General features: G+C 46.1%; 1 protein-coding gene across 10 annotated transcripts in view; it reads left to right on the top strand.

Annotated features, from left to right (window-relative positions):
- LOC144495209 (nipped-B-like protein) overlaps positions 1 to 26,696 on the top strand; it is a 728,344-nt gene that overhangs the window by 376,641 nt on the left and 325,007 nt on the right. For all 10 annotated transcript variants that reach the window (XM_078215273.1, XM_078215271.1, XM_078215278.1 and 7 more), the window contains 3 exons: positions 11,059 to 11,139; positions 19,807 to 19,907; positions 20,901 to 21,042. In XM_078215273.1, the coding sequence (XP_078071399.1) occupies positions 11,059 to 11,139; positions 19,807 to 19,907; positions 20,901 to 21,042 (324 nt within the window). The remainder of the gene's footprint in view (positions 1 to 11,058; positions 11,140 to 19,806; positions 19,908 to 20,900; positions 21,043 to 26,696) is intronic.

The following is a 26,696-nucleotide window of genomic DNA, read 5'->3' on the forward strand; positions in this document are numbered from 1 at the left end:
AAAGTTTGCCCACAACAGAAGTAAGGCTCACTGGTCTGTAATTACCAGGGTTGTCTCTACTCCCCTTCTTGAACAAGGGGACAACATTTGCTATCCTCCAGTCTTCTGGCACTATTCCTGTAGACAATGACGACACAAAGATCAAAGCCAAAGGCTCTGCAATCTCCTCCCTAGCCTCCCAGAGAACCCTGGGATAAATCCCATCCGGCCCAGGAGACTTATCTATTTTCACACTTTTCAGAATTGCTAACGCCGCCTCCTCATGAACCTCAATTCCGTCTACTCCAATAGCCTGTATCTTAGTATTCTCCTCGACAACATTGTCTTTTTCCTGAGTGAATACTGATGGAAAAATATTCATTTGGCGCCTCTCCTATCTCTTCGGACTCCACGCACAACTTCCCACTACTGTCCTTGACTGACCCTAATCTTACCCTCGTCATTCTTTTATTCCTGACATACCTATAGAAAGCTTTAGGGTTTTCCTTGATCCTACCTGCCAAAGACTTCTCATGTCCCCTCCTGGCTCCTCTTAGCTCTCTCTAGGTCCTTCCTGGCTAACTTGTAACTCTCAAGCGCCCTAACTGAGCCTTCACGTTTCATCTTAACATAAGTCTCCTTCTTCCTCTTCACAAGAGATTCAACTTCTTTAGTAAACCACGGTTCCCTCTCTCGACCACTTGCTGCCTACCTGACAGGTACATACTTATCAAGGACACGCAGTAGCTGTTCCTTGAACAAGCTCCACATTTCAATTGTGCCCATCCCCTGCAGTTTCCTTCCCCATCCTATGCATCCTAAATCTTGCCTAATCGCATCATAATTTCCTTTCCCCCAGCTATAACTCTTGCCCTGCGGTATATAACTATCCTTTTCCATCGCCAAAGTAAATGTAACCGAATTGTGGTCACTATCACCAAAGTGTTCGCCTCCCTCCAAATCTAACACCTGCCCTGGTTCATTACCCAGTACCAAATCCAATGTGGCTTCCCCTCTTGGCCTATCTACATACTGTGTCAGGAAACCCTCCTGCACACATTTGGACAAAAACTGACCCATCTAAAGTACTCAAACTATAGCTTTTCCAGTCAATATTTGTAAAGTTAAAGTCCCCCATAACAACTACCCTGTTACTTTTGCTCCTGATGTGGAGGTGCCAGCGTTGGACTGGAGAATCATCTTTGCAATCCTTTCCTCTACATCTCTGGAACTTTTCGGAGGCCGATGGAAAACCCCCAACAGGGTGACCTCTCCTTTCCTGTTTCTAACCTCAGCCCATACAACTTCAGTAGATGAGTCCTCATCAAATGTCCTTTCTGCCACCGTAATACTGTCCTTGACTAACAATGCCACACCTCCCCTGGTCTTACTGAAACATCTAAACCCTGGAACCTGCAACAACCATTCCTGCCTCTGCTCTATCCATGTCTCCAAAATGGCCACAACATCGAAGTCCCAGGTACCAACCCATGCTGCAAGTTCACCCACCTTATTCCGGATGCTCCTGACGTTGAAGTATACACACTTCAAACCACGTTCCTGCCTGCACTCCCGCGACATTGAAACCTTATCCATGACATCACTACTCTCAACCTCCTGTATACTGGAGCTACAATTCAGCTTCCCATCCCTCTGCTGAATTAGTTTAAGCCCTCCCGAAGAGCATTAGCAAATTTCCCCCCCAGGATATTGGTACCCCTCTGGTTCAGGTGTAGACCATCCCGTTTGTAGAGGTCCCACCTACCCCAGAATGACCCTCAATTATCCAGGTATCTGAATCCCTCCCTCATGCACCATCCCTGTAGCCACGTGTTCAACTGCTCTCTCTCCTTATTCCTCTCCTCGCTAGCACGTGGCACGGGTAACAAGCTCTAAGCTTCCACCCTAACTCCCTGAATTTCTGCCTTACATCCCCATCCCTTTTCCTACCTATGTCTTGGGTGGAGATGTGAACCACGACTTGGGGCTGCTACCCCTCCCCCTTAAGGATCCCGAAAACACGATCCGAGACATCACGGACCCCGGCACCTGGGAGGCAACACACCAGCCGCGAGTCCCTCTCATTCCCACAGAATCTCCTATCTGTCCCCCTAACTATGGAGTTCCGAATGACTAATGCTCTACTCCTCTCCCCCCTTCCCTCCTGAGCAACAGGGGCAGACTCTGTGCCAGAGACCTGTACTCCATGGCTTACCCCTGGTAAGTCGTCTCCCCCAACAGTATCTAAAACTGTATCCAAAATAGGTGTATAAGGAGTATAGTAAGGGGCTGAGAACACAGCCTTGTGGGGTACCGATGTTGAGGATGATCGTGGAGGAGGTGTTGTTGCCTATCCTTACTGATTGTGGTCTTTGGGTTAGGAAGTTCAGGATCCAGTCAGAGAGGGAGGAGCCGAGGCCCAGGCCACGGAGTTTGGAGATGAGTTTCATAGGAATAACAGTGTTGAAGACTGAGCTGTAGTCAATATATAGGAGTCTGACATAGGTGTCTTTGTTATCTAATTGTTCCAGGGTTGAGTGCAGGGCCAGGGAGATAGCGTCTGCTGTGGACCTGTTTTGGCGATAGGCAAACTGTAGTGGATCCAGTCAGTCCGGGAGGCTGGAATTGATTCGTGCCATGACTAACCTTTCGAAGTACTTCATCATGATGGATATCAGAGCCACCGGCCGATAGTCATTAAGGCACACTGCTTTGTTTTTCTTTGGTACTGGGATGATCATTGCCGCCTTGAAGCAGATAGGGACCTCAGATTATTGTAAAGAGAGGTTAAAGATGTCTGCGAATACACCCGACAGCTGATCCGCGCAAGATCCTAGTGCTCATCCGGGTACCCCATTCCGTGGTTGACCTTCAAGAAGGCTGCTTTAACATTTGCAATGGTGACCTCAGATACAAGTTCATCCGAGGCTTCCAGGGTGGAGGACATGCTCTCGCTGACCTCTTGCTCGAAATGGGCGTAGAATGCATTGAGCTCTTCAGGGAAGGGTGCGTTGGAGCCGGCGATTTTACATGCCTTCATCTTGTAGCGTGTTGTGTCTTGCTAGCCTGGAACTCTAGCTTGGTCTGATACTGTCTTTTGGCATCTTTGATGGATTTCCTTAGATCATATCTGGCTTTGTTGTAAATGTCAGGGTCGCCTGATTTGAATGCTGCAGACCTGGACTTCAGCAAGCAGTGGATATCCCTGTTCATCCATGGTTTCCAGTTGGGAAACACGCGGATTTGCTTCTTTGGCAAAAAGTCTTCTACACACTTACTAATGAAGTCACCTTGGACAACAGTGAGGATAATGTGGCTATATTCAGTACCCCATAACAAAACAATGCTGACTGTGAGTGATTAATCCCTGCATCGCCAAATGCAGATCAATTTTGTGACTCTACTGCTTCCAATAGTTTCCCTACCACTGAGGTTAGATTGACAGGCCTGTAGTTTTCTGGTTTAGCCTTTATGCCTTCTTGAATAATGGTACCACATTGGCTGCCCTCCGGTCCTTGGGCACCTCTCCTGTGGTCAGAGAGGAATTGAAATTTATTGCCTTGATATTTTCTTCCTTGCCTTACTCAAGCCCCTTCAGAAATTTGTATGTTTCAATGAGATTGCCCATCATTCTTTGAAACTCCTGAAAACGCAAGCCCCATTTACTCAGCCTCATGTCAAAGGAGAATCCCTACATCCAAAGATGAATTTAGTGAACCTTTCTTGTATTGGCTCCAAAGCAAGTGTATCCTTTCTTAAATGTGGAATCCAAAAAGGCATACAGTATTCCAGATGTGATCTCACCAAACAAAACTTTGTACAATTGTAACAATATTTCTTTATGCTTGTCCTCCAATCCCCTTATCATAAAGGCCAACATGCCATTTGCCTTCCTAATTACTTGCTGCACTTGCATGCAAACTTTCTGCATTCTTTGTATGAGCACACCCAACTCTCTCTGAATGTCAACACTTAAAGTTCTGAACGTTTTAAAAAATATTCTGCCTTTCTATTCTTATAACCAAAGTGCATCATGTTTCCCTACATTCTACTCTATCTGCCATCGTGTTGCCGACTCATTAACCTGCCTATATCTCTTTGTAGCCTATTTCATGGAATCATATAACGCAGACGAGGTGCTTCGGCCCATTGAGTCCACACCGACACATTAGAAACAGCTGAACTCCCACCCAATCCCATCTACCAGCATTTGGCTCGTATCCTTGAATGTTGTGATGTGCCACGTACTCACCCAGGTATTTTTTTAAAGGATGTGAGGCAACCTGCCTCTACCACCTTCCAGACAGCGCATTCCAGACCAGCCACATCCTCTGGGTAAAAAATGTTTTCCTCTGATCCCCCTGAACCTTCTGTACTCACCTTGAACCTATGTCCCCTTGTGACTGACCCTTCAACTAAAGGGAACAGCTGCTCCGTATCCACTCTGTCCATGTCCCTCATAATCTTGAACACCTCAATCAGGTCGCCCCTCAGTCTTCCCTCCAACGAAAACAACCCAAACTTATCCAACCTCTCTTAACTTAAATGTTCCATCCCAGGCAGCATCCTGGTGAATCTTCTCTGCACCCCTCCAGTGCAATCACATCCTTCCTATAATGTGGCGACCAGAACTGCACACAGTACTCCAGCTATGGACTCACCAAAGTTCCAGACAACTCCAACATGACTTCCCTGCTTTTGTAATCTATGCCTCGATTGATAAAGGCAAGTGTCCCATATGTCTTTTTCACCACCCTACCAACATGCCCTTCTGCGTTCAGAGATCTTTGGACCAACACACCAAGGTCCTTTTGTTCCACAGAACTTCCTAGTGTCCTACCATTCTGAGTACTTCCTTGTCAAATTACTCCTTCCAAAGTGCATCACCTCACACTTTTCAGGGTTAAATTCCATCTGCCACTTGTCCGCCCATTTGACCATTCTGCCTATATCTTGTAGCCCAAGACACACTGCCTCACTGTTAACCACCCATCCCATCTTTGTGTCATTGGCAAACTTACTAATCCTACCCCCCCCCCACACACACACATAGTCATCAATGTCATATATATAAATGACGAATAATAGGGAGCGCAACACAGATCCCTGTGGTGCGCAACACAGATCTCTGTGGTGCACCGCTGGACACTGGCTTCCAGTCACTAAAGCAGCCTTCTGTCATCACTCTCTGTCTCCTACAACTGAGCCAATTTTGAATCCACTTTATCAAATTACCCTGTATCCCACGTGCATTTACCTTTTTTACAAGTCTCCCATGTGGGACCTTGTCAAAGGCTTTGCTGAAATCCATATAAACTACATCGACTGTACTACCCTCGTCTACACACCTGGTCACCTCCCCAAAAAATTCAGTCAAATTTGCTGCCTTATGTCTTCATATTTCCCCTTACTCCATATAAACGCTTTCCTAGCTTGCCTGATCCTCTCTTTTTCCAATGCAAGCATAAAGGAGATAGAGTTATGATCGCTATCCCCAAGATGCTCTCCCACTGAGAGATCTGACACCTGTCCAGGTTCATTCGTCAGTATCAGATCAAGTACAGCCTCTCCTCTTGTAGGCTTGTCCACATGCTGTGTTAGGAAACCCTCCTGAACACACCTAATGAACTCCTCCCCATCCAATCCCCTTACCCTCGGGATATTCCAATTTATGTTTGGGAAATTAAAGTCTCCCATCACAACAACTCTGCTATTATTGCATCTCTCCAGGATCTGTTTCCCTATCTGCTCCTCCACCTCCCTGTTACTATTGGGCGGCCTATAGAAAACTCCCAGCAAAGTGATCGACCCCTTCCCACTCCGAACTTCCACCCACAGAGACTCTGTGGACAATCCCTCCACAGCATACACCTTCTCTGCAGCTGTGACACTATCCCTGATCAGCAGTGCCACTCCACCCCATCTCTTGCCTCCCTCCCTGTCCTTCCTGAAACATCTGAATCCCGGCACCTGGAGTATCCAGTCCTGTCCCTGAGACATCCAAGTCTCCGTAATGGCCACCACATCACACTTCCAGGCATCGATCCACGCTCTGAGCGCATCCCCTTTATTCACTATACTCCTGGCATTAAAGTAAACACATCTCAATCCTTTGGTCTGAGCTCTCCCCTTCTCTATCCCCCGTCCATCCTCCCTCTTGCACTGTCTATAACCCTTCTCTGTTTGCGAGCTATCTTCCTCGCTCCCAGTCACCTCGTCTTGATCCCCTCCCCTCCAACCTATCTAGTTTAAACTCTCCCCAGTAGCCTTAGCCAACCTTCCCGCCAGGATATTGGTCCCCCTGGGATTCAAGTGCCACCCGCTTTTTGTGTGCAGGTCACACCTGCCCCTAAAGAGGTCCCAATGGTCCAGGAACCTGAATCCCTGCCCCCTGCACCAGTCCCTCAGCCACACATTCATCCTCCACCTCACTCCAGGGGTGAGGGGTTAGCTTCGGGGTTTTAAAAAAAAAGGGCAGCATGGACAAGTTGGGCCGAAGGGCCTGTTTCCATGCCCTAAACCCCTATGACTCTATAATAACCCTGTTGTTATTGTTTTTACACATCTCCACAAACTGAGCACATATTTGCTGCTGAATATCCCACTGACTATCTGAAGGTCTGTAATAAACACGTGACTGTGTGACTGCCTCTTTCTTATTCCTAAGCTGTATTCTCAAAGCTTCATTTGATGCCCCCTCCAAGATATCATCTCTCCTTCCTGCAGTAACTGACTCCTTACCTAATAATACAACGCCTCCTCCTCTTTTACCTCCTCCTCTGTCTCGCCTGAAGATTCTATATCCCAGAATATGGAGTTGCCAATTGTGTCCTTCCTTCAACCATGTCTCTGTGATGGCAAAAATATCACACTTCCACGTGTCAATCATTGCCCTCAACTCATCCGTTTTACCTGCAATTCTCCTGGTGTTAAAGTAGAGGCCATCCAGCCTATTTGTGTCCTTCCTACAACTTCCACCTCGCATTGTATCATTGTCAAACTTTAATATATTACTCCTATCTCTCCATCTAAGTCATTAATGTAGATTGGAAATAGCTGAGGCTCAAGTACGAATTCTTATGGCACTGTACTATTCTCTGCCTGTCAGCTTGGAAAACCTTTGTTTATGCGCACCCTCTACTTTCCATCATGCTTAACTATCTTGAAGATGTTTTAAATTTACACACACATCTGCAAACTTATTGATGCCTACTTAGATTTTCCTGCAGTGCTCCTTTTTTAACCAAATCCCTCAATTTGGCATCTTTCACCAGTTTTAAAATTGTACTTCTGATTAGAGTCCAAATTTTTCATAAATGGTGGACAACAGTGGTCCCAGCATTAATTCATGTGAAACATCACTTTGCACCATTTACCAATCTGTGTAATTGCCTTTAACATCATCTGCCCATTCTTTGTTTTCTGTTTTGTGGTCATCATGTTATCCATCTTTGTTCCCTGGCTCTGCATATTCTGACTTTAGACATGTCAACCAAGGGATGCCTTGTTTTGAAGGTTTATTACTTTTGTCTTATTCTTTGAATTAAGGTTGGTGAAACACAACCTTCCCTTTTCAAATCCACGCTGACTGCATACATATTTTCAGGTTCTAGATGGTTTTCTATTACAACTTTGAGCAGGATAACATACCTTTTCTGCTACCAATATTAAACTAATTGATCTCGTGTTGCTGAAAAAAATGACACTTTGAATCTTCCATCTCGCAAGAATACCAATGTCACGGGAAACAACAATTTTGAGATGAGGCTGATTGGTTGGCAAGTAACTTCTGATTGGTAGAGGCATTGCCATGAAAAATGCACTAGTTAATGGTGACTGACGGTTAACTGCCGAACATTGTTTGAAATGAAATCAGTCAACTTGACAAGAACTCACCAAGGCTCCTTAGACAGCAGCTTCCAAACCCATGACCACTTTCATCTGAAAGGACAAGGGCAGCCGATACACGGGAACACTACCATCTGGAAGTTCCCCTCCATGACTTGGGAATATATCAACGTTCCTTCACTGTCTCTGGGTCCAAATCCTGGAACCCCTCCCTAACAACACAGTACCTAGACCACATTTTGATTTTATTTAATTTATTTTGTCACATATATTACTCTGCAGTGAAAAGTATTGTTTCTTGTGCACTATACAGACAAAGTATATGGTTCATAGAGAAGGAAACAAGAGAGTGCAGAATGTAGTGTTACAGTCATAGCTAGGGTGTAGAGAAAGATCAAATTAATGCGAGATAGATCCATTCAAAAGTCTGACAGCAGCAGGGAAGAAACTGTTCTTGAGTTAGTTGGTACGTAACCTCAGACTTTTGTATCTTTTTCCCAACGGAAGAAGGTAGAAGGGAGAATGTCCGGGATGTGTGGGGTTCTTGATTATGCTGGCTGCTTTAACCTGCAGCAGTTCAAGAAGGCAGCTCACCACCACCACCTTTTCGAGCAGTTAGGGATGGGCAATAGAAGCTGGCCTTACCAGCAGCACCCATATCCTTTGAATGAATAAAATAAACTCTAATAGGCCAAGGCATCACCCTGAGGAATGAACCAGTGAATGGCTATCACTTATTTTATTCAGGTGAAATGGGTGCAATGTGTGTACATGTTTGTTCTGTCTGCAAAGAACAGGGCAATGTGCATTCATATATATAGCCTACAGTGCATGCAGGTGCACCACACCACAGCCCGACTAATGATCTGAAGTTCATCTGGTGTACCGCAGGGCTCTGTATTGGGACCTCTGCTGTTTGTGATTTATATAAATGATCTGGAAGAAGGAGTAACTGGGGTGATCAGTAAGTTTGCGGACGACACAAAACTGGCAGGACTTGCAGATAGTGAGGAACATTGTCAGAGGCTACAGAAGGATATAGATAGGCTGGAAATTTGGGCAAAGAAATGGCAGATGGAGTTCAATCCTGATAAATGCGAAGTGATGCATTTTGGTGGGAATAATGTAGGGAGGAGCTACACGATAAATGGAAGAACCATAAAGGGTGTAGAGACGCAGAGGGACCTGGGTGTGCAAGTCCACAGATCTTTGAAGGTGACGTCACAGGTGGAGAAGGTGGTGAAGAAGGCATATGGCATGCTTGCCTTTATAGGACGGGGCATAGAGTATAAAAGTTGGGGTCTGATGTTGCAGATGTATAGAACGTTGGTTCGGCCGCATTTGGAATACTGCGTCCAGTTCTGGTCGCCACACTACCAGAAGGACGTGGAGGCTTTGGAGAGAGTACAGAGGAGGTTTACCAGGATGTTGCCTGGTATGGAGGGGCTTGGTTATGAGGAGAGATTGGGGAAACTGGGGTTGTTCTCCTTGGAAAGACGGAGGATGAGGGGAGACTTAATAGAGGTGTATAAAATTATGAAAGGCATAGATAGGGTGAACGGTGGGAAGCTTTTCCCCAGGTCGGTGGTGACGTTCACGAGGGGTCATAGGTTCAAGGTGAAGGGGGGGAGGTTTAACACAGATATCAGAAGGACATATTTCACACAGAGGGTCGTGGGGGCCTGGAATGTGTTGCCGGGCAAGGTGGTGGAGGCGGACACACTGGGAACGTTTAAGACTTATCTAGACAGCTATATGAACGGAGTGGGAATGGAGGGATACAAAAGAGTGGTCTAGTTTGGACCAGGGAGCGGCGCGGGCTAATTGTTCCTGGTTTCTCGTTTCAAGGCTTCATTCTATGATCATCTTGCTGGGCCAGTACAGAGTGAGACTGCGGATAGTTGGGAACCTGTCTCGGGGGCAGGGAATTCATATGGTGTTCGTGGAAGTGGAAACGACTAGGGTTGGGAAGCATTTTCCGATCGGGGCCATTGTGATCTCCTGGACTCGTTTCGATCGCCTCAGGGGGTCGGAGAGGAATTTCCCAGATTTTTTTTCCCCATATTGGCCCTGGGGTTTTTCACTCTGGGTTTTCGCCTCTCCCTGGAGATCACATGGTCTGGAATGGGGGGGTTGGTGTGAGTTAATAGGTTGTAATGAACAAAGCATCGTAGCTGTGAGGGACAGCTCGGTGGATAGGATATTGGTATGTAGATAGGCTGGAAAATTGGGCGGGGATCCTGGATTCAGGATTCAATCCTGGACCGGGGAGCGGGCTTGGAGGGCCGAAGGGCCTGTTCCTGTGCTGTATTGTTCTTTGTTCTTTGTTCATTGTCAGCGTAAGTTTTAGCACACTGGGGATTGTTTCGCAAATGTTGTCAAATGTGGGCTCTGATGTTGGACTCTGTTTTGAGTTTTGTAAGCACAGGCTGGTACGGCCTGTACCTTGCCTGTTGGGAACAGCAGAAGGAACATGCTGTTTGATATGATCAACCAGTCTTTGGGATGTATAGCCTGCACCCCAGCGTCACACTGGCACTGAAATTCAAATACCACCTTTCTCAAATTCAAACAGAAATGCTGGATTAATTCAGCAGGTCTGGCAGCATCTGTGGAGAGTGAAGCACAGTTAACATTTTGAATCCATTGACCCTTCTGGACTCAACGTTGTGTGTTTTTCTCCCGACAGATTCTACCAGACTTGCTATATTAATCCAGCATGTTCTGTATTTGTACCTCATTACTCATTTGTGTGAATGTCTTTTTGGCTTGATGACGACATCCAGTTAGTGGCAAATACGATTCATTATCTTCTGCATTGTAGCACTGTGAAATAGCTGCTTTTAATAAGTCCGGATACAAATTCATTTGAAGTAAGGGTTTTATATCTTCACTTTGATTAGTTTATCAACATCTTCTGCCTTAATGAGATTTTTCATCTCCTCTTCTAATGTCATATACCATGTTGCTAACTTCCCTGGTAAATAATGAGGCAAAGTTATGTTTTTGATACTTAAAGTATGTCTTCTTTAGTTTCAACGTTTCTTCTTTTTTTTTGTTCATCCATAGTATGTAATATTTCCTCAGTGGAAGGACTGATGAGAATGGAGTAAATCGGACACTTGTTATAACATGATAAATATTTGGCGCCAGACTATTTGTTTGGCCATGTATACCCTGTCCTGCCTGTCTTCCTGGAATGATGCATTGACTATCTTTTTTTATGTCCAGGTTTCTTCCATGGGAATTACACCCTTTTTTGTGGAAAACGTTAGTGAGTTGCAGCTGTGCGGCATCAAGCTAGTGACGGCTGTAAGTGCTGTTATTGGAAATAATCAATTATGGTTTCTGTGTTTAATGTGTCTGCAGATGAATAAATCTGATGCAATTTGCAGGAATTTGTTCAGCTATGTCTCAGTTGATTGCACTCTTGCTCAGTCAGAAGGTTCCTGTTCAAGTCCCACTCCAAGATTTCAGGACACAAATCAAGGAATGCCAGTGCAGCACTGAGGGAATGCTGCACTGTTGGGGTACTGCGTTTTGGAGGCCCTTTCTGTCCTCTGGACTGGACATAAAAAGTGCCAAGACACTTTTTCAAAGAAGTCCTAGTCAATACTTATCCTTCTATTCTGATGAACTGTTGTGGATTCAGAGAGGTTTACAGCATGGAAACGGGCCCTTCGGCTCAACTTGTCCACGCCGTCCGGTTTTTACCATTAAGTTAGTCCCAATTACCTGCATTTGGCCCATATCCCTCTATCCCCATCTTACCCATGTAACTGTCTAAATGTTTTTTAAAAGACAAAATTGTACCTGCCTCTACTACTACCTCTGGCAGCTTGTTCCAGACACCGCATCCTCTGTGTAAAGAAATTGCCCCTCTGGACCCTTTTGTATATCACCCCTCTCACTGTAAACCTATGCCCTCCAGTTTTAGATTCTTCTACCTTTGGGAAAAGATGTTGACTATCCATCTACCTCATCTATGCCCCTCATTATTTTATAGACCTCTATAAGATCACCCCTACGCCTCATACACCTCAGGGAAAAAAGTCCCAGTCTATCCAGTCTCCTCTGAAAACCCAAAAAACTGTCAAGTCCCAGTAGCATCCTAGTATATCTTTTCTGCACTTTCTAGTTTAATAATAGCCTTTCTATAATAGGGTGATCAGGAACTGCACACAGTATTCCAAATGTAACTTTACCAATGTCTTGTACAACTTCAACAAGACGTCCCAACTCCTGTATTCAATGTTCTGACCAATGAAACCAAGAATGTTGAGTGGCTTCTTCACCACTCTGTCCACCTGTGACTCCACTTTCAAGGAGCTATGAACCTGTACTCTGAGATCTTTGTTCTATAACTTTCCCCAACACCCTAACATTAACTGAGTAAGTCCTGCCCTCGTTCAGTCTACCAAATTGCATCACCTTGCATTTATCTAAATTAAACTTAGCTGCCATTCGTCAACCCACTGGCCCAGTTGATCAAGATCCATTGCAATCTGAGATAACCTTCACTGCCACAATCTTGATGTCATCTGCAAACTAATTGACCATGCCTCCCAAATTCTCATCTAAATCATTAAAATAAATGACAAAAAGCAGTGGACCCAGCACTGATCCCTGAGGCACACCACTGGTCACAGGCCTCCAGTTTGAAAAACAACCCTCTGCAACCACTCTGTCTTCTGTCATCAAGCCAGAACAGTCTCAAACGAAGGCTTGAATAATGTACCAGAAGTTCTGAGACAGGTAAGGTTTAGTGAGGAACTGAAGGAAATCAATATTAATAGGGAAATTACTTTGGGAAATTATTGAGATTGAAGGTGCATAGGCCTCCAGGCCTGATAATCTTCACCCCAGAGTACTTAAGGAAATGGCCCTGGAAATAGCAGATCCACTGGTCATTTTCCAAAATTTTTTGGACTCTGGAATGCTTCCTACAGATTGGAGGGTACCTAATGTAAGCCCGTTATTCAAAAAGGGAGTCCGAGGTTTACGGCATGGAAACAGGCCCTTCGGCCCAACTTGTCCATGCCACCCTTTTTTTTTTTAAAACGCTGAGCTAATCCCAATTGCCCGCATTTGGCCCATATCCCTCTATACCCATCGTACCCATGTAACTATCTTAATGCTTTTTAAAAGACAAAATTGTACCTGCCTCTACTACTACCTCTGGCAGCTTATTCCAAAACTCACCGCACTTTGTGAGAAAAAATTGCCCCTCTGGACACTTTTGTATCTCTCCCCCCTCACCTTAAACCGATGCCCCCTAGTTTTAGACTCCCCTACCTTTGGGAAAAGATATTGACTATCTAGTTGATCTGTGCCCCTCATGATTTTATAGACCTCTATGAGGTCACCCCTCAGCCTTCTACGCTCCAGAGAAAAAACTCCCAGTCTATTCAGCCTCTCCTTATAACTCAATCCATCAAGTCCCGGTAGCATCCTAGTAAATCTTTTCTGCACTCTTTTTATAGTTTAATAATATCCTTCCTTTCATAGGGTGACCAGAATTGCACACAGTATTCCAAGTGTGGCCTTACCAATATCGTGTACAACTTCAACAAGACATCCCAACTCCTGTATTCAATGCTCTGACCGATGAAACCAAACATGCCGAATGCCACCTTCACCACTCTGACCACTTGTGACTCCACTTTCAAGGAGCTATGAACATGTACCCCTAGATCTCTTTGTTCTGTAACTCTCCCCAACGCTCTACCATTAACTGACTAAGTCCTGCCCTGGTTCAGTCTACCAAAATGCATCACCTCGCATTTGTCTAAATTAAACTCCATCTGCCATTCGTCGGCCCACTGGCCCAATTGATCAAGATCCTGTTGCAATTGGAGATAACTTTCTTCACTGTCCACTATGCCACCAATCTTGGTGTCATCTGCAAACTTACTAACCCATGCCCCCTATATTCTCATCCAAATCATTAATATACATGACAAATAACAGTGGGCCCAGCACTGATCCCTGAGGCACACCGCTGGTCACAGGCCTCAGGAAGTAGAGAGAAAACAGGGAACTATGGATGGGTAGGCCTAACGTCGGTATTGGGGAAGTTGCTGGAGTCCATTCATAGCACAGCATTTGGAAAGCAGTGGTATAATCAGACATGGTGGCACAGTGGTTAACACTGCTGCCTCACAGCGCCAGGGACCCAGGTTCTATTCCAGCCTCGGGTTACTGTCTGTTTGGAGTTTGCACATTCTTCCCGTGTCTGCATGGGTTTCCTTTGGATGCGCTGGTTTCCTCCCACAGTCCAAAGATGTGCAGGTTAGGTGGATTAGCCATGCTAAATTGACCCTAGTGTCAGGGTAAATATGCGGGGCTACAGGAATAGGGCCTGGGTGGGATTGTGGCCGTTACAGACTCGATGGGCTGAATGGCCTCCTTCTGTACTCTAGGGATTCTATGGATAATTTAGCATGGATTTACGGAATGGAAATCATGCTTGATGAATCTGTTGGAATTTTTTGAGGATGTAGCTAGTAGACCTGACTACGGAGAACTGGTGGATGTGGTTTATTCAGACTTTCAGAAGGCTTTCGACAAGGTCACATGTAGCACATTATTATCTAAAGTTAAAGAGCAGTTTTGGTTCTTATCTGAGGAAGGATGTCCTTGCTATAGTGGAGTGCAGCAAGCAAAGGTTTACCAGGCTGGTTCCTGGGATGGGTGGGTGGACTGTCATAGGAGGAGAGATTGAGTCAGTTAGGATTATATTTTCCTAGGGGTGCAGAAAAGTGAGATAGGATATTATGGAAGCTTAAATTCTAACAGTATGAGACAGGATAGATTCAGAAAGGATGTTCCCGATGGTGGGGGATTCCAGAACTAAGGGTCATAGTTTGAGGAAAAGGGGTAAATCTTTTAGGACTGGGGTGAGGAGAAATTTCTTCACCCAGAGGGTGGTGAATGTGTGGAATTTATTACCACAGGAAGTAGTTGAGGACAAAACATTGTGTGATTTCAAGAAGAAATTGATATAGCTCTTGGCACTAAAGGGATATGAGGAGAAAGTGGGATCAGGATATTGAATTTGATGATCAGATGTGGTGAAAATGAATGGCGGAGCAGGCTTGAAGGGCCGCATGGCCTACTCCTGCTTCCAGTTTCTATGCATGTTTCTATGTGAACTCAACCCTTTCAGACTCTGCAAACTCCTCCTTATTAATGTCTGGGGGCTAGTGCCAAAATTGGAAGAGCCGTCTCACAGACTAGTCAAGCAATAGCCTGACATAGTCATCCTCTTAGAATCATGCCTTACAATGTCCCAGGCACCACCACCACCATTCCTCGGCATGTGCTGTCCCACCAGCAGGATAGACCCAGCAGAGATGGCGGCATGGTAGTAGCTCAGGTCATGGATTGGTCATATCCTCCATATTGAACACAACTTGGAGGTAGCACTGAGGGTGGTAAAGTCATAGAATGTACGGATGGGGACTTCAATGTCCAAGATTGGCTCGGTAGCACCACCACAGACCGAGCTGGCAGGATCCTAAAGGACATCGCTGCTAGACTGGGACTGTGGGAGGTGATGAAGGAACCACTCTTAGAAAAGAATAAAATTGACCTCACCCTCACCAACCGGCCTGCCGCAGATGTCCATGACAATATTGGCAGCCGTCTCCACAGCACACTGCCTGTGGAGACAAAGTCCTGTCTTCACATTGAGGATATCCTCCGTTGTGGTGTGTGGCACTACCACCGTGCTAAATGGAATAGGCTTTGAATAGATTTAAAAGCACAAGAATGGTAACGCCACTTACCATCCTGACTTGGAAATATGACGCCGTTCCTTCACTATCGTTGGGTCATAACTACTGAACATAGAACATTACAGCGCAGTACAGGCCCTTCAGCCCTCGATGTTGCGCCGACCAGTGAAACCAATCTAAAGCCCCTCTAATCTACACTATTCCAATATCATCCATATGTTTATCCAATAACCATTTGAATGTTCTTAATGTTGACGAGTCCACTACTGCTGCAGGCAGGGCATTCCACGCCCTTACTACTCTCTGAGTAAAGAACCTACCTCTAACATCTGTCCTATATCTCTCACCCCTCAATTTAAAGCTATGTCCCCTCGTGCTAGCCATCACCATCCGAGGAAAAAGACTCTCACTATCCACCCTATCTAATCCTCTGATCATCTTGTATGCCTCTATTAAGTCACCTCTTAACCTTCTTCTCTCTAACGAAAACAACCTCAAGTCCCTCAGCCTTTCCTCATACGATGTTCCCACCATACCAGGCAACATCCTGGTAAATCTCCTCTGCACCCTTTCCAACACTTCCACATCTTTCCTATAATGCGGCGACCAGAACTGTACGCGATACTCCAAGTGCGGCCGCACCAGAGTTTTGTACAGTTGCAACATGACCTCCTGGCTCCGAAACTCAATCCCTCTACCAATAAAAGCTAACACACTGTACGCCTTCTTAACAACCCTATCAACCTGGGTGCCAACTTTCAGGGATCTATGCACATGGACACCGAGATCTCTCTGCTCATCCACACTACCAAGTATCTTACCATTTGCCCAGTACTCTGTATTCCTGTTACTCCTTCCAGAGTGAATCACCTCACACTTTTCCGCATTAAACTCCATTTGCCACCTCTCAGCCCAGCTCTGCAGCTTATCTATGTCCCTCTGTAACCTGCCACTTCCCTCCGCACTGTCTACAACTCCACCGACTTTAGTGTCATCCGCAAATTTACTAATCCATCCTTCTATGCCCTCATCCAGGTCATTAATAAAAATGACAAACAGCAGTGGCCCCAAAACAGATCCTTGTGGTACACCACTAGTAACTGAACTCCAGGATGAATATTTCCCATCAACCACCATCCTCTGTTTTCTTACAGCTAGCCAATTCCTGATCCAAACCACTAAATCACCCTCAATCCCATGTGTCCGTATTTTCTGCAAAAGCTTACCATGGGGAACCTTATCAAACGCTTTGCTGAAATCCATATACACCACATCAACCGCTTTACCCTCATCCACCTCTTTGGTCACCTCAAAGAACTCAATAAGGTTTGTGAGGCACGACCTACCCTTCACAAAACCATGCTGACTATCCCTAATCAAATTATTCCTTTCTAGATGATTATAAATCCTATCTCTTATAATCCTTTCCAAAACTTTGTCCACAACAGAAGTAAGGCTCACCGGTCTATAATTACCACGGTTGTCCCTACTCCCCTTCTTGAACAAGAGGACAACATTTTCTATCCTCCAGTCTTCTGGCACTGTTCCTGTCGACAATGACGACACAAAGATCAAAGCCAAAGGCTCTGCAATCTCCCCTCTAGCCTCCCAGAGAATCCTAGGATAAATCCCATCCGGCCCAGGGGACTTATCTATTTTTACCCTTTCCAGAATTGCTAACACCTCCTCCTCATGAACCTCAATCCCGTCCAGTCCAACAGCCTGCATCTCAGTACTCCCCTCAACAACACTGTCCCTCTCCTGTGTGAATACCGACGAAAAATGTTCATTTAGTGCCTCTCCTATCTCTTCAGACTCCACGCACAACTTCCCACTACTGTCCTTGACTGGCCCTAATCTTACCCTCATCATTCTTTTACTCCTGACATACCTATAGAAAACTTTAGGGTTTTACTTGATCCTACCTGCCAAAGACAGGCGGCACGGTAGCACAGTGGTTAGCACTGCTGCTTCACAGCTCCAGGGTCCTGGGTTCGATTCCCGGCTCGGGTCACTGTCTGTGTGGAGTTTGCACATTCTCCTCGTGTCTGCGTGGGTTTCCTCCGGGTGCTCCGGTTTCCTCCCACAGTCCAAAGATGTGCGGGTTAGGTTGATTGGCCAGGTTAAAAATTGCCCCTTAGAGTCCTGAGATGCGTAGGTTAGCGGGATTAGCGGGTAAATATGTGGGGGTAGGGCCTGGGTGGGATTGTGGTCGGTGCAGACTCGATGGGCCGAATGGCCTCCTTCTGCACTGTAGGGTTTCTATGATTCTATGAAAGACTTCTCATGTCCCCTCCTGGCTCTTAACTCTTTCTTTAGGTCCTTCCTGGCTAACTTGTAACTCTCAAGTGCCCTAACTGAGCCTTCACGTCTCATCTTAACATAAGTCTCCTTCTTCCTCTTCACAAGAGATTCAACCTCCTTAGTAAACCACGGTTCCCTCACATGTCTGCTTCCTCCCTGCCTGACAGGTACATATTTATCAAGGACGCGCGTAGTAGCTGTTCCTTGAACAAGTTCCACATTACAATTTGCCCATTCCCTGCAGTTTCCTTCCCCAACCTATGCCAGCGAAATCTCGCCTAATTGCATCATAATTTCCTTTCCCCCAGCTATAACTCTTGCCCTTTGGTATATACCTATCCCTTTCCATTGCTAAGGTAAACATAATCGAATTGTGGTCACTGTCACCAAAGTGCTCACCTACCTCCAAATCTAACACCTGGCCTGGTTCATTACCCAGTACCAAATCCAATGTGGCCTCGCCTCTTGTTGGTCTATCTACATACTGCGTCAGGAAGCCTTCCTGCACAAATTGGACAACAACTGACCCCTCCAAAGTACTCGAACTATAGCTTTTCCAGTCAATATTTGTAAAGTTAAAGTCCCCCAGAACAACTACCCTGTTACTTTCGCTCCTATCCAGAATCATCTTTGCAATCTTTTCCTCTACATCTCTGGAACTTTTCGGAGGTCTATAAAAAACTCCCAACAGGGTGACCTCTCCTTTCCTGTTTCTAACCTCAGCCCAATCTACCTCAGTAGGCGAGTCCTCATCAAATGTCCTTTCTGCCACCGTAATACTGTCCTTGACTAACAATGCCACACCTCCCCCCCTTTTACCACCTTCCCTGAAACATCTAAACCCTGGAACCTGCAACAACCATTCCTGTCCCTGCTCTATCCATGTCTGCAAAATGGCCACAACATCGAAGTCCCAGGTACCAACCCATGCTGCAAGTTCACCCACCTTATTCCGGATGCTCCTGGCGTTGAAGTATACACACTTCAAACCACCTTCCTGCCTGCCAGTACACTCCTGCGACTCTGAACCCTCATCCATGACCTCACTACTCTCAACCTCCTGTACACCGGAGCTACAATTCAGGTACCCACCCTCCTGCTGAATTAGTTTAAACCCTCCCGAAGAGCATTAGCAAATTTCCCCCCAAAGATATTGGTACCCCTCTGGTTCAAGTGCAGACCATCCTGTTTGTAGAGGTCCCACCTACCCCAGAAAGAGCCCCAATTGTCCAGGTATCTTAATCCCTCCCTCCTGCACCATCCCTGTAACCACGTGTTCAACTGCTCTCTCTCCCTATTCCTCTCCTCACTATCACGTGGCACGGGTAACAAACCAGAGATAACAACTTTGTTTGTTCTCGCCCTAAGCTTCCACCCTAACTCCCTGAATTTCTGCCTTACATCCCCATCCCTTTTCCTACCTGTATCTTGAGTGCCTATGTGAACCACAACTTGGGGCTGGTCCCCCTCCCCCTTAAGGATTTTGAAAACACCTTACCAACACTGTCTGTGTTCCTACAGCAAATGGACTACAACGGTTCAAGAACCACTTTTTCCAGAGCAATTTATGATGGGCAATAAAATGCTGGTCTCGCCAGCGACGCCCAAATCCATTGAATAAAAATAAACATCAGGGATAGAACCACAAAAGTAATTAAATTGTAAAGCAGTTTGACAGCCATCTGATAATTGTGAACGACGCTCTGTAAATGTAAGTTTTTAAAATGTTTAATCTGAAATTAGTTCAGCCCTGAGATGTATGTCATTTGCATATCCAGCTACAGTGCTGATTGGTCTGCCCTGTAATAAGGTATGCAACAGCCTGGTAGGCATGCCACAGTATGGGCTATTTCTCTGTTTAATATCGTAAATGTTTCTTATCCTTTTTTATAAAATCCATCAACCAGCTGAAGAATTTTTTTGGAACTTTTGACAGGTGTTCTCAAGGTATGAGAAGCACAGACAGTTGATATTAGAAGAGATGTTTGCCTCGCTTGCAAAACTCCCAACAAGTAAGAGGAGTCTAAGAAATTTCAGGTAACGCGATTCACTTTTTGTGTAACTGATGTGTGTGACCTTTTATTGCAAGAGGATTTGTGTATAGGAGTAAAGCTGTCTTACTGCAATTGGATAGAGCATTGGTGAGACTGCATCTGTGTTATTGTGTGCAATTTTAGTCTCTTTACCTAAGGAAAGGTATACTTGCCTTGGAGGGAGTGCAACAAAGGTTCACTGAATTAATTCCTGGGATGGAGGGATTGTCCTTTGAGGAATAATTAGGTAGACTGGACTTTATTCTCGAGTTTAAAAAAATGAGAGGTGAGCTAATTGAAACACGCTTGTACAGGGCTGGACAGGGTAAATGCAGGAAGGATGCTTCCCTTGGCTGGGATATCCCAAACCAGGGGTCACAGTCTCAGAATTAGGGCAGGCCATTGAAGACTGAGATGAGGAGGAATTTCATTCAGATGGTGGTGAATCTTTGGAATTCTTTCCCTCAAAGGGCTATGGAGGTTCAGTCATTGAGTATGTTCAAGACTGATAGATTTCTACATATTAAAAACATCATTGGATATGGGGTTAGTGCAGGAAAATGATGTTGAAATAGAAGATCAGCCAGCTCTTATTGAATGGCGGAGTAGGTTTGAGGGAGCGAATGGCCTGCTCCAGCTCTTATTTCTTATCGTCTTTTGTTCTAATGTCAGATTTCCTTTCCTTCCCATCCCAGCCACCCTGTGGCCTCTTCTTTACATTGTCCATTTAATCTTTATTCAGAGCAGGTTTGTACTTTGGCAAATACAGACAACCCAAACTCATTTCGTGTAGGATCTTTGCAACCATCAGATGTAGGAGATTTAAACTCAATTTGCAACAGTGAAAGGATGCTGTCTAATCCATTATGACACAGAAATATAATTTTGAAGTGCCCCAGGACATATGTTGTAGCTTTAACTGAGGGAGGAGAATCTTAAATGCATTAGCGAAGTCAGTGACATGAGCCCTGATGTCTGTTCATGTTTTATTAAACAGATTAAACAGCAGTGATATGGATGGAGAGCCACTCTTTATTCAGATGGTGACGGCCTTAGTCTTGCAGCTGATACAATGTGTTGTGCATCTCCCAGCTGCAGAGAAGGATTCCAACACTGTCGATGAGGATGGAGACAAGAAGGTAGGAAGCCCACAGGCTGAATATTGAAGAGTGATTATTCCGATGAGTGCAGCCAGAACTGATTTCAAGGCACCATGGGTAGCTCAACTGCAAAGAGTGGAAAGATTGGAAAAGTAATATTGATGGGAGATCCTTTTAGTTAAGGGAAACATAACCACAGGCGAGAATCTGAATGGAAAAATTACTTACTGGTGCTCACTACTGAGCAGTGATAGAGCATTCTCATGGACTGGGACTGATGACATGGGTAGAAAGAGAGATGAGATTCTACAAGAGGGGCGGCACGGTAGCACAGTGGTTAGCACTGCTGCTTCACAGCTCCAGGGACCTGGGTTCGATTCCCGACTTGGGTCACTGTCTGTGTAGTTTGCACATTCTCCTTGTGTCTGCGTGGGTTTCCTCCGCGTGCTCCGGTTTCCTCCCACAGTCCAAAGATGTGCGGGTTAGGTTGATTGGCCATGCTAAAATTGCCCCTTGGTGTCTTGAGATGGGTAGGTTAGAGGGATTAGCGGGTAAATATGTAGGGATATGGGGGTAGGGCCTGGGTAGGATTGTGGTTGGTGTAGACTCGATGGGCCGAATGGCCTCCTTCTACAATGTAGGCTTTCTATGATTTTAGAAAGCTAGGGAAAATTCTAGTCTGCCGATTACTCTACCACCACTTGCTAATGAATATCAAAATAGGAGGACAAAATAGATGAATGGATGCTGAGATGGTGGAAGAGGGAGGGCTTCAGACTCTTGACACATTGGGACAGGTTCTGGAGCAGGTGGGTCCTGTATAGGCCAGATGGGTTGCACCTAAATAGGATTGTGACCGATGCCTTCGCAGTTTTGCAAGTGCTATTGTGGAAAGTTTAAATTTTGGCAAGGTGATGGGTACCAGGATTAACATTACAAGGGAAAAGCGAAATGAAAGATTGGGAGAGACATCGCATTAGAGTGAGAAATTGTACGGTACTAAGTAGGTTTAGACTGTGGAATCCCTCGGTCAAAGAAGACAGAGGGTAGCAGTAGAAGGGTGCGTTTCTGAATGGAGGGTTGGGACAATTGGCGTTCCTCAGTGACCTTTGCTGTTTGTAATATAGAACATAGAAAAAATACAGCACAAACAGGCCCTTCGGCCCATAAGTTGCGCTGGTCATGTCCCTACCTACCCAGGCTTATATATAGGCTTATAACCCTCAATCCTATTAAGTCCCATGTACTCATCCAGAAGTCTCTTAAAAGACTCCATCGAGTTTGCCTCCAGCACCACTGACGGCAGCCGATTCCACTCACCCACCACCCTCTGAGTGAAAAACGTACCCCTGACATCTCCTCTGTACCTACTCCCCAGCACCTTAAACCTGTGTCCTATCGTAGCAGCCATTTCAGCCCTGGGAAAGAGCCTCCGAGAATCCACCCGATCTATACCTCTCAACATCTTGTACACCTCGATCAGGTCACCTCTCATCCTTCGTCTCTCCCAGGAGAAAAGACCGAGCTCCCTCAGCCTATCCTCATAAGGCATGCCAACCAATCCAGGCAACATCCTTGTAAATCTTCTCTGCACCCTTTCAATCATTTCCACATCCCTACTGTAATGAGGCAACCAGAACTGAGCACAGTACTCCAAGTGGGGTCTGACGAGGGTCTTATAAAGCTGCACCATTATCTCCCGACTGCTAAACTCAATCCCTCGATTGATGAAGGCCAGCACACCATACGCCTTCTTAACCACCTCCTCTACCTGCGAGGCCGATTTTAGAGTCCTATGGACCCGGACCCCAAGGTCCTTCTGATCCTCCACACTGCTAAGAGTCTTACCCTTGATATTATACTCCTTCATCCCATTTGACCTGCCAAAATGGACCACTACACATTTATCTGGGTTGAAGTCCATCTGCCACTTCTCCGCCCAGTCTTGCATCCTATCTATGTCGCGCTGCAGCTTCTGACATCCCTCCAACTTATCCACAACACCACCAACCTTCGTGTCGTCGGCAAACTTACCAACCCATCCTTCCACTTCCTCATCCAGGTCATTTATGAAAATGACAAACATCAAGGGTCCCAGAACAGATCCCTGGGGCACTCCACTGGTGACCGACCTCCATTCAGAAAAAGACCCATCTACAACCACTCTCTGCCTTCTGCAGGCAAGCTAGTTCTGGATCCACAAGGCAACAACCCCGTGGATCCCATGCCCTCTCACTTTCTCGAGAAGTCTTGCATGGGGGACCTCATCGAACGCCTTGCTGAAGTCCATGTAAACCACATCTACCGCTTTTCCTTCATCAGTGTGTATAGTCACATTTTCAAAGAACTCCACCAGGTTCGTAGGGCACGATTTGCCTTTGACAAAGCCTTGCTAACTACTTTTGAGCATACTGAACTTCTCTAAATGTTCATAAATCCTGTCCCTCAGGATCTTCTCCATCAACTTACCAACCACTGAGGGTAGACTCACCGATCGGTAATTTCCTGGGCTATCCCTATACCCTTGCTTGAATATAGCAACCACATCCGCAATCTTCCAATCCTCTGGAACCTCTCCCGTCTCCATGGACGACGCAAAGATCATCGCCAGAGGCTCTGCAATCTCTTCCCTCGCCTCCCACAGTAACCTGGGGTACATCCCATCCGGTCCCAGCGACTTATCTATCTTGATACTATTCAAAATTTCCAACACATCCTCTTTCTTAACGTCCACATACTCAATCTTTTCAGTCTGCCTCAATCCTGTAGTACAACCACCCAGGTCTTTTTCCACCGTGAATACTGAGGTAAAATATTCATTAAGCACCTCTGCTATTTCTTCCGGTTCTGTACAGACTTTCTCACCTTCACCTTTTATAGATCCTATTCCTTCACATCTCATCCTTTTACTCTTCACATATTTATAGAACGCCTTCGGGTTCTCCTTAATCTTACCTGCCAAGGCCTTCTCGTGGCCCCTTCTGGCTCTCCTAATTTCTGAAGTCCCTTCCTACAAGCCGTATACTCATCTAGATCCCTATCATCGCCTAGCTCTCTGAACCTTTTGTATGCTTTCCTTTTTTTTTGACTAGGTTCAGCGCAGCTTTCGTGCACCACGGTTCCCGTAACCTACCAGCACCTCCCTGTCTCATCGGAACGTTGTCATGCAGAACTCCAGACAAACATTCCTTGAAAATCTGCCACCTTACTTCGGTACTTTTACTCGAGAATGCCTCCTTCCAATTTGCGCCTCTAATCTCCTGCCTGATGGCTTCATATTTCCCCTTACTCCAGATAAACACTTTCCCAGCTTGCCTGATCCTATCTCTTTCCAATGCTAGCATAAAGGAGATAGAGTTATGATCACTATCCCCAAGATGCTCCCCCACTGAGAGATCTGACACCTGTCCAGGCTCATTAGCCAGTACCAGATCGAGTACAGCCTCTCCTCTTGTAGGCTTATCCACATGCTGTGTCAGGAAACCCTCCTGAACACATCTAACAAACTCCTTCCCATCCAAACCCCTTACCCTAGGGATATTCCAATCGATGTTTGGGAAATTGAAGTCTCCCATCACGACAACCCTGTTATTTCTACATCTCTCCAGGATCTGTTTCCCTATCTGCTCCTCAACATCCCTGTTACTATTGGGCGGCCTGTAGAAAACACCCAGCAAAGTTATTGACCCCTTCCTGCTCCAAATTTCCACCCACAGAGACTCCGTAGACAATCCCTCCACGGTTTCCACCTTCTCGACAGCTGTGTCACTATCCCTAATCAGCAGTGCCTCTCTCTCTCTCTCTCTCTCTCTCTCTCTCTCTCTCTCTCCCTCTCCCTCTCCCTCTCCCTCTCCCTCTCCCTCTCCCTCTCCCTCTCCCTCTCCCTCTCTCTCTCTCTCTCTCTCTCTCTCTCTCCCTCCCTCCCTCCCCCCCCCAACCACTTTATTCACTACACTCCTGGCGTTAAAATAGACCATCTCAAACCTTTGATCTGAGCTCTCCCCTTCTCCATCACCCGTCTATTCTCCCTCTTACCCTGTCTACAGTCCTTCTCTATTTGCGGGCTAACCTCCTCACTCTCAGTCACCTCATAACGATTTCCTACCCCCCAACCTATCTAGTTTAAACTCTCCCCAGTAGCCTTAGCCAACCTTCCTGCCAGGATATTGGTCCGCCTGGGATTCAAGTGCCACCCGTCTTTTTTGTACAGGTCACACCTGCCCCTAAAGAGGTCCCAATGATCCAGGAACCTGAATCCCTGCCCCCCTGCTCCAGTCCCTCAGCCACGCATTCATCCTCCACCTCACTCCATTCCTGCTCTCACTTTCCCGTGGCACAGGCAGCAATCTTGAGATTACTACCTTTGCGTTCCTCCTTCCCAACTGTCTACATAACTCCCTATATTCTCTTTTCATGACCCCTTCCGTCTTCCTACCTATGTCAGCGGTACCAATATGTATCACGACCTCTGGCTCCTTTCCCTCCCACTTCAGGATATCTGGGACGCGATCAGAGACATCCTGGATCCCGGCACCAGGGAGGCAGACCACCATCCGAGACTCCCGTCTGCCTCCGCAAAAACGCCTGTCCGACCCCCTTACTGTTGAGTCCCCGATTAATACTGCCTTCCTCCTCCTTTCCTTAGCCCTCTGAGTTACAGGGCCGGACTCTGCTCCAGAGACACGGCCACTGCTGCGTCCCCCAGGTGGGCTGTCCCCCCCATTTATTTATATATTTTTTTTTGGAGGAAAATGTAACTGGATTGATTAGTAAGTTTGCGGACGACATAAAGGTTGGTGGATTTGCGGATAGCGATGAGGACCATCAGAGGATACAGCAGGATTTGGATCAGTTGGAGACTTGGGCGGAGAGATGGCAGATGGAGTTTCATCCGGACAAATGTGAGATAATGCATTTTGGAAGATCTAATACGGATAGGAAATATACAGTAAATGGCAGAACCCCTAAGAGTATTGATAGGCAGAGGGATCTGGGTGTACAGATACACAGGTCACTGAAAGTGGCAATGCAGGTGGAGAAGGTAGTCAAGAAGGCATATGGCATGCTTGCCTTCATCGGCCGGGGCATTGAGTTTAAAATTGGCAAGTCATGTTGCAGCTTTATAGAACCTTAGTTAGGCCGCACTTGGAATATAGTGTTCAATTCTGATCGCCACACTACCAGAAGGATGTGGAGGCTTTGGAGAGGGTACAGAAAAGATTTACCAGGTTGTTGCCTGGTATGGAGGGCATTGGCTATGAGGAGAGGTTGGAGAAACGTGGTTTGTTCTCATTGGAAAGATGGAGGTTGGGGGTGACCTGATAGAAGTCTACAAGATTATGAGAGGCATGGACAAAGTGGATTATCGGAAGCTTTTTCCCAGGGGTGGAAGAGTCAATTACTAGGGGGCACAGGTTTAAGGTGCGAGGGGCAAGGTTTAAAGGAGATGTACGAGGCAGATTTTTTACACAGAGAGTAGTGGGTGCCTGGAACCCGTTGCCAGGGGAGGCAGTGGAAGCGGATGCGGTAGTGACTTTGAAGGGGCGTCTTGACAAGTACATGAATAGGATGGGAATAGAGGGATATGGTCCCCGGAAGGGCAGGAGGTTTTAGTTCAGTCGGGCAGCATGGTCGGTGCAGGCTTGGAGGGCCGAAGGGCCTGTTCCTGTGCTGTAATTTTCTTTTTTTTTGTT

The sequence above is a fragment of the Mustelus asterias genome, chromosome 6, assembly GCF_964213995.1.
Source record: "Mustelus asterias chromosome 6, sMusAst1.hap1.1, whole genome shotgun sequence".
NCBI lineage: Eukaryota > Metazoa > Chordata > Chondrichthyes > Carcharhiniformes > Triakidae > Mustelus > Mustelus asterias.